The sequence below is a fragment of the Centroberyx gerrardi genome, chromosome 2 (genome assembly GCF_048128805.1).
Source record: "Centroberyx gerrardi isolate f3 chromosome 2, fCenGer3.hap1.cur.20231027, whole genome shotgun sequence".
Lineage (NCBI taxonomy): Eukaryota > Metazoa > Chordata > Actinopteri > Beryciformes > Berycidae > Centroberyx > Centroberyx gerrardi.
The window spans coordinates 21,245,352-21,261,357 of record NC_135998.1 but is presented as its reverse complement, the minus strand read 5'-3'; the positions used below and the strand labels follow the sequence as shown (position 1 = coordinate 21,261,357).

At 40.9% G+C, this 16,006-nt stretch overlaps 1 protein-coding gene across 1 annotated transcript in view; it reads right to left on the bottom strand.

The window, feature by feature from the left end:
- Positions 1-16,006, bottom strand: part of arhgap24 (Rho GTPase activating protein 24) — an 81,584-nt gene that overhangs the window by 38,849 nt on the left and 26,729 nt on the right. The window contains exon 3 of the mRNA XM_071901033.2: positions 13,833-13,920. Within this exon, the coding sequence (XP_071757134.1) occupies positions 13,833-13,920 (88 nt within the window). The remainder of the gene's footprint in view (positions 1-13,832; positions 13,921-16,006) is intronic.

Genomic DNA, 16,006 nt, shown 5'->3' with positions numbered 1-16,006 from the left:
TTGGCAGGTCTGTTGGAGCGGCGTCTCTGCTGTTGCAGCCATGTTGTCAGCAGATTTCTTGTTCTTCCGCCGGAATATGCGGGATAGCCAAGAAAAGAAGCCACGCTTCTTCTTCTTTGGTTTTGTTGACAGGCTGTCTTTGGCACTGGAACTCTGAGGCCCTGTAGGTTTGACCAGTTGGACAGGTGAAAGTGTCTTTTCCAGGGTCAGACCGGACAGATCCTTGGTGTCCTTTACAGTTTCAACCACAAGGCTTGGTGGAGCTTTGACCTCAACCTGGATGGCTGGAGTCTGGGACTCCTGAAGCAGGTTGGTTGATCCTTCCTTAAGCAGGTGAATCAGGGTGTATTCAGCAAGAGAGACGGGGAGAGCCTCCTCTGAGGTGGAGATATTATCAGGTCCAGCAGAGAGGACAGGGACTTTTGTTCCCTCACAACATTCAGGTTGATGCAGGACGGTGACAGAGCTTTCAGCAGCGGCCTCAATCTGTGCACAAAAGCTGAACATTTCGCTCTTGATGATAAAAGGACATTGTTCTTCCTCCTTCTCCAAGTCCTGGAGGAACAGCATCAGTTTAGAATCAGCTCTGACGATTGGCTCCCATTCATCAAGATGATCTTGAGTAGGGGCATGGTGTGCAGCGCAGGCAGCCATAAATGTAGAACTCACTGTTGAGGAAGCATTCATGTGCTTTTCACCAAGTTCCTCCTCCTCCAGGAGGAGAGAGAGGAACTGCATCAGGTGAGAGTCAGTGCTGCTGACAACAGGTTCCCATTTGTCAAGCTGGTCCAGAGTCGGCCCATGTGGGGAGCAGTCAACTACAAATCTAGAGAGATGTGATGAAGCGTAGAGGAGCTCCTCACCAAATCCCTCCTTCTCCAAGTCAAAGTGGGATTTAACCAGTGGCTACCACTCATCCAGGCAGTCCAGAGTGGATCCACAGGGTGAGCAGCAGTCAGCCACAAATCCAGATGTGTCACATGGGGGAGCATAGAGGTATCTCTTTCCAACTGCCTCCAGGTGGTAGTCATCGTCAAAACCATTGGGGGAGTGCTGAAGCAGCCTCAATCTCTCCATGATTTTGAAGTCATCAGTCATTTGAGCCTCATGGGATGGAGCCTCAACAAGGCAGAGCAGGTTGGATTGAGCCTCAACATGCTGAGCTGGGTGGATGGATGCTCCAGCATTACCTAACGCTGTGTCTTCGGTCATGAGAGGAGACTCTTTCTCTGTGGGAGGAAGGTCTCCTTTGTCCATATCCAGGAGAAGTTTGTATGCTGATGAAGCTGTGCTGACTATTGGTTCCCATATATTGAGGCTCTCAAATCCACAAGCAGGTTTGGAGCCGAGACCAACAGCAGACTGAGGTGAAAGGTCACAGTCGAGCTCAGCAGTCACTCCAGAGAAACTAGAGGCTTCAGCATAAAGGTAATGCTCCTTATTCAGGACTTTACAATGGCACTTTACAATGGCCTTTTTCCAGTGCATGAACCTTTAAGCACCGATAACATTTGTTTTGTCCCTTAATTACGTTACTGTACCCTGTAATTATTTTTTAAGTATGCAGTTATTTACAAAAATAGTTACACCATAACTACCTTATAAATCTCGTTAGTACTAACGTTAGTACCCCATAATTCCAAACTAGTAATTAGTGGGCTGTAAAATAAAGCATTACCAAACAAACAGCTAGTGGACAAATACTATAGAGTATTTGCATTTGCATAAATGCATTGTATGGATTGCAACCTGTTCCCGCCTTGGCAGTGGGATGAAAGAAGGTGTTAATGGTGTGTGTGTGTGTGTGTGTGTGTGTGTATTGGGGTTGGGGGACTCATTTTTATTTCCAGAAGCTGGTTAATTTATAAAGTTAGGTGGGGCTCTGTGGAGTTCAATAGCTGGGCCTGCTGTGAAATAGAACCACAGATCAAGCTGTGAGTCATTGTTGCATGCAACGTGATGGGGCCTTTTGTGGGATTAAAACAGCCCAGGGCCTTTTAGACACCCCATAAACGCCATTATGCTATTTGTGCAGTGAAGTTGTAGAGTAAGGAATGCGAAAACGTAAAAACGTGAGAGGTAAAAAAAAAAAGGGATTGTGCTAGCTCAGCTAACCTTCTGAAATGATCATGGCTGCAGTGTAGTTAAAGCTGCACCTGTAGTCGTTGCACCTTGTTTTATAATCTCGTCTGGGTGTTATGAATTTCAAGAACTTGCTGGATGATAGTGTGGAGGGATTTGTGAATGTGCATGTGTTTTGTTCATCATTCTTTCTTTTTTTCCATTGTGCAGGTGCACACACGCAGTCAACACCAGTGCAAGAACCTTTACATCACTAGAGTGACATGGGGGCCTATTTAAAAAAAAACTTCCATGCATCCATGACACTGAAATGTCAACACCACAGAGTAATATGCATTCTCAATTGCTCTACTGGGGCTTCCTTAACCCTAGCCATTGATGCCTAGAGGGTAACATAAATTCTGAGCTTGCCATATTTTCTTGCCATCAGTGAACAACTAGAATAATTGTCTGGGTTATTAAAGGCCCCCCTGCTGTTTGGGGCTTTTTGTTTTTAAATTCACCCATCCATCATTCCATCATCAAGTTGAGGTACTTATGGTCTGCAGGCTGCCTTCTGGCTTTGCCAACTTAAAATTAACCTCTGGCTACCACATCCTAATGAACAGTACAGTGCTCAGTGGTCTTGAAATTGCAGATCTGTCTTCACCCTCTAATAGTAATCTGTAACATTAGACTGGCATTCAGTCATTACTGTGTAATAAGAAGTTTTATTGGACTGTTTTTGAGTGAGGATAGTGTATTATTCTGTTGAAACACATTCCTAGACTTTGACCATAAAATGACAGCTTTTATTTAATTTTCTCATTACCCAAATGATAACAAAATCTCTGAACTCTGAACATTTTTAAACATCCCTCCTCTGCTGTTTGCCTCTAATTTACTCCCACTCTCCCTGCCTGCCTACTCATAATTCTGTGATACATGAGACATATCTCAGCGAAATATAATATCATAAGTCATTGCAGGGGCCATGAAGGTGAGCTGCAGGAGTTAAGACTACCTGTGAGGCATAAATGGTGTCTACAGCCCATTCAGTCCTAATTTGCATTTGAAACGCTGAATACACATTCAGTGAGTTGCATTTGGACACAGGACCATCATGGATCATTAAACTCAGGCAGAGTAAATCAGTGGCATGAAAGTTAAGCACATTATGGGTTAGTATTTAAAGCTGCAATAAGCAAAAGTTTCTGACCACTAGAGGGTGACGGAAACCGCAACACATCTGCAAATAACACACAGCAAAGCCAGTGCACTACGGAGGCCTACCAAGGACAAACATTGCAAAGCACCGTGCATAAAGGCTAATAGCTAAGCTAAACGTGCCTACAGAGAAGTCTGGCCTGTTGCCAGTCTCACTTTGCCAGATTTTTCTCCCACTGAAGGTTACGTGTCCCACAATGACAAGTGAAGAGGTAGGTAGCAAGTTTACCAGTTTAATAAGTTTACTCGCTTGCTTCATCGATTCCGCCATTACGAGAATTTTTTCAGGAATGGGAGGGGTGAGGGCCGCTTTTAAACAGCAAGGGAGGAGCCACGCTAGTTTTAAAAAAAATGAAAAGGTACAGCATGGAGCAGGAGGAGCACCGTTCAGGACCAGAATCTGACAACAAGATTTAGAAAAGAGGTGAAAAAGAGGTTTATCTCATTATGTCTCAATGAAATCTCCACATAGCACACATTAGTTTCAGGATTGGTTATAAGGTCTGACATCGCTTATTGCAGGTTTAAGTTAAGAGTCATCTAAAGACATTTGTTGATAAAATAGTTTTTAAATAAATATAAATTTCTGAGGACAGAATCATTCACACTTTTCGCTTTTTTGTAAGTAACCTACGGTATTCATAAATAGTTTACCTACAGTATACGTATACACAGTTAACATTTTGACAGCAAATAGTTCACACTTATTTATTATTATCTCTATTTCTATGAATGAAGACAATTGATTTCAGCATGTAGGTGATGTTCCACAAATTAAGTGTGAAAGAAATAAAACCCCTCAAATGAGACAGCACTGCTAATCAGAAGCTTAAGAATCATCTTAAGAACACTGACTCAGAAAAATGTATTGCTTACTCTTGCGACAATACATTGATATGTAATATAAGGATTAATCTATTCTGTATTGAAGTTTTCCTAATACTGTAATGATTTGAAAAACCACATGAGGGCACTATCACCTTTCTATCAAACAGGGGCACTGGGGCTTTCCCACACTGAATAGCTAAGTACCTACCTGTCTATACAATTTTCTTTATGTTACTCACAACCGCAGTATGTGAACTCACACCTAAAAGGAGGAAATTCCTTAAAGCCTTATTCAATCAGCTGGAGCCAAACATAATCTTATGACACTGGTAGAAGAGGAAACACAACTATATATTGTGTACTCAGGCTTTGCTCTGTAAACAACATTTATGCTAGAGGCCATCCACCTGCTCACTGCAACCTGATCCCAAGGTCATCTTATGTATCATGGGATGGATGCCTCTGGGGGTGACCATGGAAACATTCCCATAATTCAGCAGCAGTGCGTTGCTGTGGCCTGACCAGTGAATAGCCTAGCTGGGCTATGAAGAGAGACTGAGAGAGAGAGAGAGAGAGAGAGAGAGAGAGAGAGAGAGAGAGAGACTAGTCCCATACACATAGAAATCTAGAAATACTCCTAGTGTTTGCAGCATGCACACACTTACACACACACACACACGCTCACAGTGGATCTGATGTTTATTGAGAGAGAGAAAGAGTGTGTGATTAGTAACGTCGAGCCTGAGGCAAGGAGAGTGTGGCATACAGTACTTAGTACTAAAGCCCAACAAGCCAAAGCACAGTGTTTATTAGACCTTGGGGATAGTAGAGCATACGGCTTCTCCATCACAAGCACAGCGGAGACTACTTACTTCATCAGATGATTAATCACAGATGGACCATGGGGACTGATCTTTGGCTACAGGTGTTTATTCAACTGTGACAGATATTTATATTCAGTCCTAATCAAAGCCATTGTGAAAAAAAAATGAATCAAAAAATATAATTCTTCAAAAAAAAAAAACGAGACAGTAATAAAGACAACACTGTATTTGTGCATGCATATTGATGTGTTATCTTTTCATATGACTTTTCAGCGGCTATCAACTATATGATAATTGTGTAAAATATCATCTCAACCCTCCGCAAAATTTGAATCACACATGAAAGCGTTGAGCTGTAACTCTCCCAGATTCATAAGTACCACCTGCCTCGGACTGTGCAGGTCTGACATAAGATGTTCTTTGGTACATCTGGTATATTTGATTAATTTGGTACAGGGAGTCTGCAGAGCTCTGCTTGCTCTCTCTGTCACTGTACTGCGGTCTCAAAACCCAGACCACTGGCGTTCGGAGCTGTGTCATAACAGGTTCTGTATTCAGATCATACCTGACATTCTTGGGAGGATTCACCATCATCAGATAAAACTGCACACATGATCCTGTGTTGGCAGAACATTCAGATGTGTATTCTGGCTATATGGACAGAGAGAAATCCACAGTTTCATTCTGTCAGAGCTGCCTTGACTTGGCTGGAGTGACCTAAAAATCAATACTCAAGAAGAATCCAGTTTTTCTGCCATCCTTTAGGAAAGAACAGCAGTAGGTTGCAGGTGCGTCCAATATCAACTGCACAAGAAACTGAAATACCATTGAGCATTCTGTTTTAATTGGATCCTTCAATGCAGACAGATAATCTTAAAAATAATAACACTGGAAATAGCAATATAGGCTACATATTATGTGTATTCATGCATTTTTTTCCCTTTTCCTCGTCCCTTTTAGCTAAGCCACTCTGTGCTTGCACATGTTGCAACATGTGTCAGTGCTGTGCGTCAACACAGCAATGTTGGAGAAGAACATCACAGGTGCTTATAGTCTGGGCAAGCAAGACAAAAGCTCCTCTCTTACTGTACTTGTGTTTATCTGTGAGACAGTTCAACTAAAGAGATACCCATGATTCTAGTCTAAACATTGTTGGCCCTGTGGCAAATCTGCCTCATACGACCTCTCTCCCAGTCTCCGTCTCTTTATCTGTTTCACTCTCACCCCCTCAGTGAGTCTCTCTGCATGCTTATCACTGTGACAGTGTGAAGTGAAAGAGGCAGGCAGAGACACAGTGACAGAGAAAGTTGCGTTTGAGGAGAGAATGGGAAAAAGTGTGTGAAACTGTGAAATTCAGGGTGCATGAGAAAAAAAAGAAGAGAGCAGAAAAAAAATAAGCACACAAGAGAGAAAAGCATAGGCTAGTGAGAATAAGAGAAGGTGCAAGACAGTTCAGGTCAGGGCTGACAGGCTGTCAGGCAGCTGTTTGAGTTCCACAGTATATGTACTGCAGGGATGTTATCTGAACTGTTTTGCAACTTTTCCCGTTTTTACAAGGCACAGAGTGTTTGGCCAAGACTTTACGGAAGAGCTGAATAGTCTTCTGATATGCGGACAAATGCGGGGCTGTGTATTAACCTTTAGGCTACAGTTGGGTACTTGCTGTAGAGTCTCCCTCCCAGTGCAGCAGTTGTCCTGACGTTCCTATTCAAGCCCCCTGGCAGTCAACAGATACCCGGCTCCTGTCCAGTCCCCATTATCACCCATACAAGACAATGGACGACACTGTACTATTCTGACTTACGCCCCCTCTCACTCACAGTCCTCAGCCCCCCTCCTCTCTGTCTGCCCAAGCAGACCCAGATGGTCCTGGCTCTAGCTAGCCTCTATGTGTTGTGTTCATACTGCAGGGCTGCATTTAGACCAGTGGAATCTATGTGTTGTGTTTTCCTTTCATTCGCTCTCTCCGCTTCTCTTAGACTTCTTTATTTGCTGCCTCATAAGCCGCCCCCTTGTTTTCCGTCAATATGGCGGGGTGGCGGATGCTGCAGAATGGAGAAACCAGTTTCGTTTCAGTGGTACTTGCGAGAATGCTAAAACTTTCTTAAAGTCTCTTGTATCCCGATATGTTTTAGTAACCCACAAGGCCCTGTTGTGAACATGCTGGCAGTCACATTTTCATCCACATGTTTTGGTCTGCATGAGTTCATTTATGGCGTCTCCTCTTGTTTGAGACATGGCCACAACATGCCCAGTCTTTGATAGTTTGAGAAGAAAACACCCATTTTTGTCATAAAGCTGACTTATAGACTTCAGCAGAATTCACTGGAAATTGTGGCCATGGCAATCAAAGTGTGTGTGTGTATGTGTGACTGCGCAAATGTGTTTGCAAACTTATGTGTACATGCATGATTGCTCTTGTATGTCTTTGTGTGTGTGCACGTGTTTGTGTATGTGTTCATGTGTCTTCATCTTACAGTTTTCCCTCCTGGGAAACAAGACATTTCTCTGACTCCACCGATTTGATCTTATCGTATCCTTGCTGTCTTTAAGTTGCACTGGGAGCCAGTAGCAGTAATGCAGACCTGACTGTCTGGCATTGTAACTTCATCATCAAACTGGTCAGTACCACATCAATGAATTGATGTGGTACTGACCACACAACACACACACTTACACACAATAGTACTTAATGAAAATCCCCCTAATGCAAAATGTACTTAAAAGGGTGTGACAACACAATGTAAGTACAAAGTGTGTAAATGTAATGTTCACAGTCACCAACCTTTCGTTTTGTTCTGACTTCCTCTTTATTCTGCCATTTCTCGAACAGCTTCTTAGAACAGCAGTTGAGTTGGAATAAAAAAAGGTGCCAGTACTCCATAGGTATATTGTGTAAGATTGAGCATTTTATTTTTACAATAAAGATACAAATGATTTAGTCCTGGAAACCCTTTTCAAAACAATACACCAACATCCTATAAATAGGATCAACACTGTCAACACTATAAAGACAGAACAATGAAAATGTTACATATAATGAAAGCTGGTAGTGATGGCCTTGGTTTGGTTTCAAAAACAGAGATCTGGTGATGTAGCCATAATTTTGGGCAGCCCATTGGTTACTGCCCAGAATTCTATCATAACTTGACATAGTAACATAGTATGCAAACACCAGTTCCAATTTAGTTTCTGTTGGCAACTAATATAACACATTACCTTGTATATTATAATCTATCAGGGACAAAAAAGAAAACAGCAGGAAATATTGGCATATCACTCAACAGTTAAGTCAGGTGCTGAAACTCTTTTAAAGTACATATTTTGGTACACTACTTTTATAGGGGCCTACACTTTGTATCTACATTGTGTTGTCACACCCTTGGAAATACATTATGTATTAGTACTTTATTTCAAAAACTATTTACACAGAGGTTTTGTGTACTTCAAACGCTGTTCCCTAGGTTAATACACAGTTTAATACACTGGAGTAAAGCCATTATAACCATCATTCTAGTACTGTGTATAGCAAAAAGTGTGATAAAAAATGCATCTTATGGTGCTAAATATATAATCTTGCCCTAGCATTTGATATATAATAGAAAACGACAAAAAGAAAATGCCATTCTGTACTACAGCAGTTAAAATATCTTTGATTATTAGCTGCATAACAACTGCATCAACTTACATCAAACCTCAGTATCAGACAAAGTTTATGATGTAACCAAGATACTACAACATGTGACAAAAAGTGAATATGGCAGCTGGGGAATACCTGGTTCTGTGGAAATCGTGTTACCATGACCACTGGTGTCTAGTAGCTCTGCTATTGCATGTAGAGAAAATTGAGTCACTGGTATTTCAAATTTCCTCTCCCCTCTGAGTTTTTATTGTAGATAATATAGTCTGGTCCCACAGGAAGGAGCCAGATAAAGACTGTTTTCTATAAATCCATAATAGGGTGGGGGAGATTGGAATGCACAATCAGGGGTCTCATATCAGAGAAGTTGAAAATCTGTGCATTATATAAAGTATACTAAAGTGCATACTATCTCCACAGGGTTCCCTAGTTCAGTATATTATTCAGTTATACCTAACACTGTGTGTTAGGTTTCAGTTCATACCTCTTTCAGTATAACATGATATTTCACAATATTCAAAAACAGCAGCACATAACTCCTGTAAAAGGAGGAACTGAAAGGCCTTCTGGTGGTGCCAATAGCCACATCAGCATCAGTGAGTCAGTGAAGCATGTGATTATTATTTTTATTTTTGTTATGCATACTGTTTAGCCAATCTTAAAATCTAAAATACCAACTTAGTCTAACAATAGTTACACTTGAATCTTATTTTTGACCCTTCAACAACAGAATGACATCCAAAAGTGAAATACACCTTAAGCAGGAGAGGGGAAAATGGACAAAGATGCCATGGTGATAAATGAACCAATGGCAGATGGAAAACTGCCATTGGTTGTTGGCTGTTGACTGAAATTTGGGGTGATAGTTTAAGGTAGGATCGGGGTCAAGCACGTAGCATGTTAGCTCATGGATATTCATTAGTACATGCATCAGTTTCATCTTGGAAAATGTATTGTTTACCACTAATTATACAAAACTGCTTTCCAGATTCTAATTACCCCCCTCCCCATGCACAGTGGAGAATAACATGGCTGACAATGATGGATGATGCTGGGGTACAACTGAAGTTAGTCACAGTACACTGGGAACAAGTGAAACAACACAAGCTTTAGGTTGCTTGTTCTGCATACAACTCGTGTCACATATGGGAAGATGGATGGAGATGTTAGTGTTATTTATCTCACATAAAATAGTATACTGTCTAGGATGTCTTTTTTATAGTTTTATGGATAAACAATTAGGAACAAATATATAAAAATGTTGCTTGTTACAAATTGCAAATAGTACCTCAACAAATGTGTCTAAATAAACAAAATACTGGTGGTAGGAATTATTTTCAACATAAAAATGAATGCATGTCCAAGTCAAGTCTCAAGTCTTTTAACCAAATGCTTTTACAAATGGCGCTGCAGCTAATGCCATGCTGTTGTGTTGGAAACACACAGCAAAGTGACGTTTAGATACATCATAGTAATGTGTAACCTAAAAAAAACAAAAACACTTCAAACATTTTATACAATGCAGCAATGCCATTGTTTTACAGATGCTCATCGTTCACAAGTCACTAATTTTGAGTCATTGGAAGTCATTAGAAGATGAGTTAAAATTGTTTGTCTCATGCAAAGTTAAAAAGTTAGACAAAAATAAATGTAGAGACTAAGAAGGTAATTCAACTGAATGGGAACTATTTTTTACTCAGAATTGTGATTATTGGGTTTAATGGTTGCAGACTGTATGTGTCACAGCAGCAAATTCTGAAAAGCAGTTAGTAAGAAGATATACAGTATGTGTTTGGTTTTCAAGGCTGTAGGTCTATGTGTTGAGAATAATCTTAACAAATCTGCAATGAAGCAGCATGCCACTTTAACTACATAATGTTCTACAGTATGCCAGGTGTTCATTGTTGCACACTTTACCTAACCCAGTTTCGGTTCCCTGCAGACGAACCTCAGCGCTGTACCTAACCCTGTGTCTTTTCCCTAGCAACAGTTCAGTCATCTGTATGAACATGCCATTCTGATAGCAGAGAAAAGAAAGTCACTGTCTGTCACCTCAGCTATTTTAAGAAGGGCTATTTTCAACTGAAATACACAAGTGTTTTCATGTTGAAATAAAAAAGGGAAGAGAAAATAATGTTTTGTTTCTGAAACTTTCCTTTTTAGTCTTTGATTGAGGCAGGGTTTTTGAAACTACCACATTAATTAGGAGGCCATGCAAAACAGTTTGATCTAGCCAAACACTGCTAATCAATCTGAAACATCTTAATAAAATTGTTCTGAATATGTATGATACATGATTGACATCTGTAACTGACTCCCGTTCTTAATTTTTTTGGTTTTGACTTCCAACACGGAAAAGTGCAACAGAACGGTTGTTCAAGTCGGAATTCCCAGTCGGAAATTCGGGAAAGATTAATTCCGCCCAGAGTTCTCCGACATAAGCACAGCTGACATCACAGCATCAATCTGTACTTAATAAAACTTGATTTTACTTGATATGTAGCTTTTGTGTTATGGAAACGTGTTGTAACAACTTTGTAGTTTCCATTTGTAACGTAATTCAGTGACTTGCGCTTCGTTAGTAGATAGAAGTCTTTGCTGTATGAACTCGCCTGCTAATGTTACTAGAGCTGTCAGATAGCTGCCGTTAACGTTAATGGGTAAAGGCTGTTGCGTCCATGTTTTCCCGAGAAGACGCACTGGAACGCATTTAGATCGGAGACTTCCAATGGAATGCACCATTAGCATGAGCAGCGATAGCCACCATGGCTGAACAGACAGAGAAAAGAGCGCCACCTACAGAAACTCCAAGGAAAAAGTACTGAACACACTGTTTGATTGACAAGTGATCTCTGGGAAGTGTAGTGCAGAAACACCACAGCAATGCCAACAACAACACAGCTCTCGTAGATTACTATTTAAAAGAATTCCACGCGTCACTCATTTAAAGCACATACACATACTGTCTTTAGAATCTCAATGTGGTTTTACATTGATAGAATAATGTATTTTCTCCATTATATTACTGATACATCAAAGGTTATTCTATTGTGCCAAAAGCACACAAACCTTATGTACTGTTCCTCCTATAACACAACTCGCAGGAACAATGGGAAGAAATATTTATCACAAGTTGACAAGACTCCAATGGCTTTTCCAGCTCACAGAGAAATCACTCTATCAAATCCCTTCTGAGAGACACAACAGATGCAATGTTCACCACTGCACAACACTGGTACACTACAGTAGTGGACAGGGCACACACACACACATGCACACACACACACACATGCACACACGGAACTCTGTTAAACTATTAAACCACTATTAAACAATTAACTATTAAACCAGCGAGGAACTATTAAACCAGCAAAGTCATGAACATGCCGAAACAAAGATATCTTCGGGATTCTTCCAAACAAACTGCCAACAGGCAGTGACACACCTGGACTGTTCATCTGGTAATTCTGGCCACTTGCCCAAAGGACGATGGCCCAGTCTGGGTCTCAGTCACATGAAGGAAATCTTTTGTTGATCTTTTATCAACAAATGTTTACAAGAATATATGTGTACCACTGGCTGCCAAGTCACATCATCATTTTTGTTTGGCTAAATCCCTTTTGAGTGGTTGGTATGTATATATGTACATGGGCATGGTACATTTGTATGTGTGTGTGTGTGTGTGTGTGTGTGTGTTCACCCCATTTCAGCAATGGGGGCCATGGTTCACAATACGAGAAAATTCCCTCAGAGAGAAATACACAGGCGAAAAGATCAAGACAGGCAGGGTGTGAGTGGTTGTTGCACACATCCGGTGTTTTCTACCGGGATTCAGATGGATCGATTGGTGCTGGTCATGCATTCCGCCACCGCATCTGAGTTTAACAGCTGTGACTCTATTTCCCCAGAGTGCGTGTGTGTGTATTTGCGAGTATGTGTGTGTGTGTGTGTGTGTGTGTGCGTGCATTTAGAAATCCATTCCATAGACTCACATTCCCTGCATTGCTCTGCCTGGGAAAATACCCCCCTTTTCCTTTGTGATGTCTCTATTCAACCCTTTTTCCATAAAGGCTTGGTGCGTGTGTGTGTGTGTGTGTGTGTGTGTGTGTGTGTGTTTGGGTGGATGGGTGTGTGTTTAGGGTAGGGTGGTTTGCTTCACCACAGGTTCTGTAGTCAAAAGGTGTGTCATCAAAATAACCAATAAAAGCGTCCATCAGTAGCTGTGAGTGTGTCTTCATTGCACAAAGTGTTTATAGTTTGAGGGGGACAAAGAGTTTATTTTAGTGGAAAAAAAGAACGTGAGGGAGCTAAAAGAAACTGGGAAGCGAGAGAAAAAGCATCCTAACGACACGGACATAAGATTACCAGTGCAGTGATTCTAATTTCATGACATCTGGCCACACTTTTTCCTCTTCTTCCACTGAAATTTCTGCCCTTTATTTCCCTCCCATTTGCAGTGTCGCATTCATCCTTCCTTGTTTCTGTTTTATTCTGCCTTCTGGGTGCCTTGGGGAATCAGCAGCCTAATGCATATACCGTGTACTTGCAAAGTTGTGAGTTCAAACCCATCTCACAGCATTTGTTGCATGCAACCCCCTCTCTCTCATCTTCTCTGTCACTCTTTTTTGCATCCTGTCACTAAGGAAGAAATGCCTTACAAAGAGGTTTTTTTTATATAGTGCCTACTAAAGCACAACTTTGTGGCTCATCTGTCAATGCTTAAATTTCACACCATGCATCACAGATATGCATGTAAAGTTCACATTGTAATGTGAATTGGCTCCTGCCACCATGTAGGAGGAGAACTGTTGGATCTTAAGAGTTCTTCATTTTCTTTCACTACACACATGCAATCCCAGCAGCCAGTACAAATGGTTAGCATTGCAAATTACATAGCAGCATGTGTAATGTAAAAGTTGTATGCTGAAAAATTAATGCTTCAAATTCATCCAAATCCAGTTGCTCCAAAGACGAAACTGTTCAAAACCCTGATTTGTTCAAGGTCCATTTCATATTTACCCAAGACAGCAGGAAAATATGAGGATTTGTGTTGAAATACACTATTCAGTTTTACAGTTACAGTTTTTTTTTTCCAAAAGCTTCTTTATCCACACTTGGAATTCATAAATGGTTTATTATTGCATCTCCAAGGAAACTGGATTATTGTGTCCAGACAATATTGCTATCATCTCTCTGTGTCCTCCATGAAGATAAAAGGTAATTTATTTGTTGTTGTTGTTTTATTTTCCTACCTGGAACGACCTCGAAAAGAAATTTTCCCCCTTCATCCCCACTGGTTGGATGCTCTGTAACTCTATTTCCAGGTAACAAAATGGCTCCCTGTGGAAAAAACAAGAGGAGGCAGAAAGAGTTTATCAGAGGCAACACTGACACCACACACACAGTAGTTCAATGAAATCATTCATGACTCATTGCTGACTCATATTAGTTGTGTTTACATGGAGACTTTTATGCCACTAATAATCAGAATAGTAGCCCAATCAGAATAAAAATGCCTCATGTAACCGCAATCAGAATAAACCGGCCCATTCAGTCAGTGACATTTACTGGTTTCCGGGAGAATCTGAATCATGACGGGTGGAAAAGAAAACTGGGCCACGTTCGGAATGGGATATTACTCACACTATACACACTACATGCAACATGTAACTCTATGGCACATGTAGTATGTTTAGTATGATAGAATCCCATTCTGAACACGGCCCCCGTCTGTTGCTGACACAACGTTTTTGTTAGAAACATTTTGATAAGTAGGAGCTGCGGTAAAGCTCATCTCGCACTCCCCTATAACTTAATAATATGCTCTGATAAAACTGTTGCTTCATCAGAAAGAACAGCAGTAAAGCAATAATGATCCATATTTTAAAAACGTATAAGCCCATGCTAGAGTGCTGGATTTGATATTTTGCGCATGTCAGGAACTTTTATTCTGTTTACGTATGATGGAGCATGTAAACACACACCTTATGCGATCATTTTATTCAGCGGTCATGTAAACACTTGCGGGGGAATCTTCAATCAGAATGATTTCTTCCAGAATTTAAAAAATATGGCTCGTGTAATCAGTGGCTCACTACTCACTTCTACTACCATTGTGATTACTTTGTGCAGACTTCATAACTTATCCAACAGCACTCCTGGACAGCAACTCCAACCCCAAGCGATTATCGTGAGAGAAACATGCTTATATCACTGTTTGTTAGGGGATTCTGCACATTCATGTGTATCAGCAACTCTCCCGTCCAATGAGGTATAGTGTATAGGTCCCCAGAGCTCAGCCGTTATTAAATGTGTCAAAGTGGCAGCATTATGGAGGAACACCATCTCTCTGCCTCCCTGGACCCACTCGGCCCTGTCCACGACGATAGATCAGCGGTGTGACACTAAAGGCCAGCTCCCTCCTGCTTTAAATAGCACGAGCATCAGCATCTTTCCTCAGAGTCCGCCCCACAATAACCTTGCTGCCTATTAATAGGGCTATGGGGGAGATGTCTGGTGCAGCGTATCTACCTGAGCTGATCCATGTATCTATAGCCGAGTCTTCACTGAGCGCCAGTGTGGTATCACGTCCATGAGCAGGCATACTGAGACACTCTATTAATAGACTGGGCCAGAGATTATATTACCAACGATAATGCATGATGTGAAAATATTAACCTCTAATGCGGCTGGGTACAGTTGGGTTAGAGAGACTATATCGGTCACAGTGTGTGTGTGTGTGTGTGTGTGTGTGTGTGCAAGTGTATGTGTGCAAGTGTGTGTGTGCGAGAGCGAGAGAGACGTGGAGAGTGTCATTACAAGTGCTAAACAAGATGAGAGACTGCTTGCATATTGGAAATTGGCTTCACCACACTCGGCAATTTGGCAAACTTTCCTCAGTCACCCTCTGTACTGGGTATTTACTTGGTAAATACATGGTGAGAACAGTAAATTACCAAGAACTTGCAGCTGTTACTCAGGAGGTAAATGCTTAAAAATAGCTGAATGACTTAAAAACACCTTTGGTATTACTCATCAGTTCCAGTCACTATATTGAAGTTGTCTCATGTTTAAGAAGGTAAAAGAGTTTAATGGCATCGTTGGCCTATGCTTTCTTAGACACACCTTCTCTATTAACCCGTTATTTCAAGGAACAATCTTGTAGGTACTGAACATTTATATTAACAAAGTGTAATTGTGTAAGAATTAAGGCAAAGTTTTTAAGGCATGCTTTTAATGAGTCCTTCAGTAATGCAAAGCACTAAGTGAAAAATGTATATATTTTAATTTACTATAGATTCATCCTAAAATCTATTATTTATTTTCACTTAAGTTCTTTGGATTACTCAAAAAAAATAATTATTTGGAAACATTAGTCCTGTGTTTTTTTTGTTTTGTTTTGTATTCTGGTTGTCTTGACACTGGT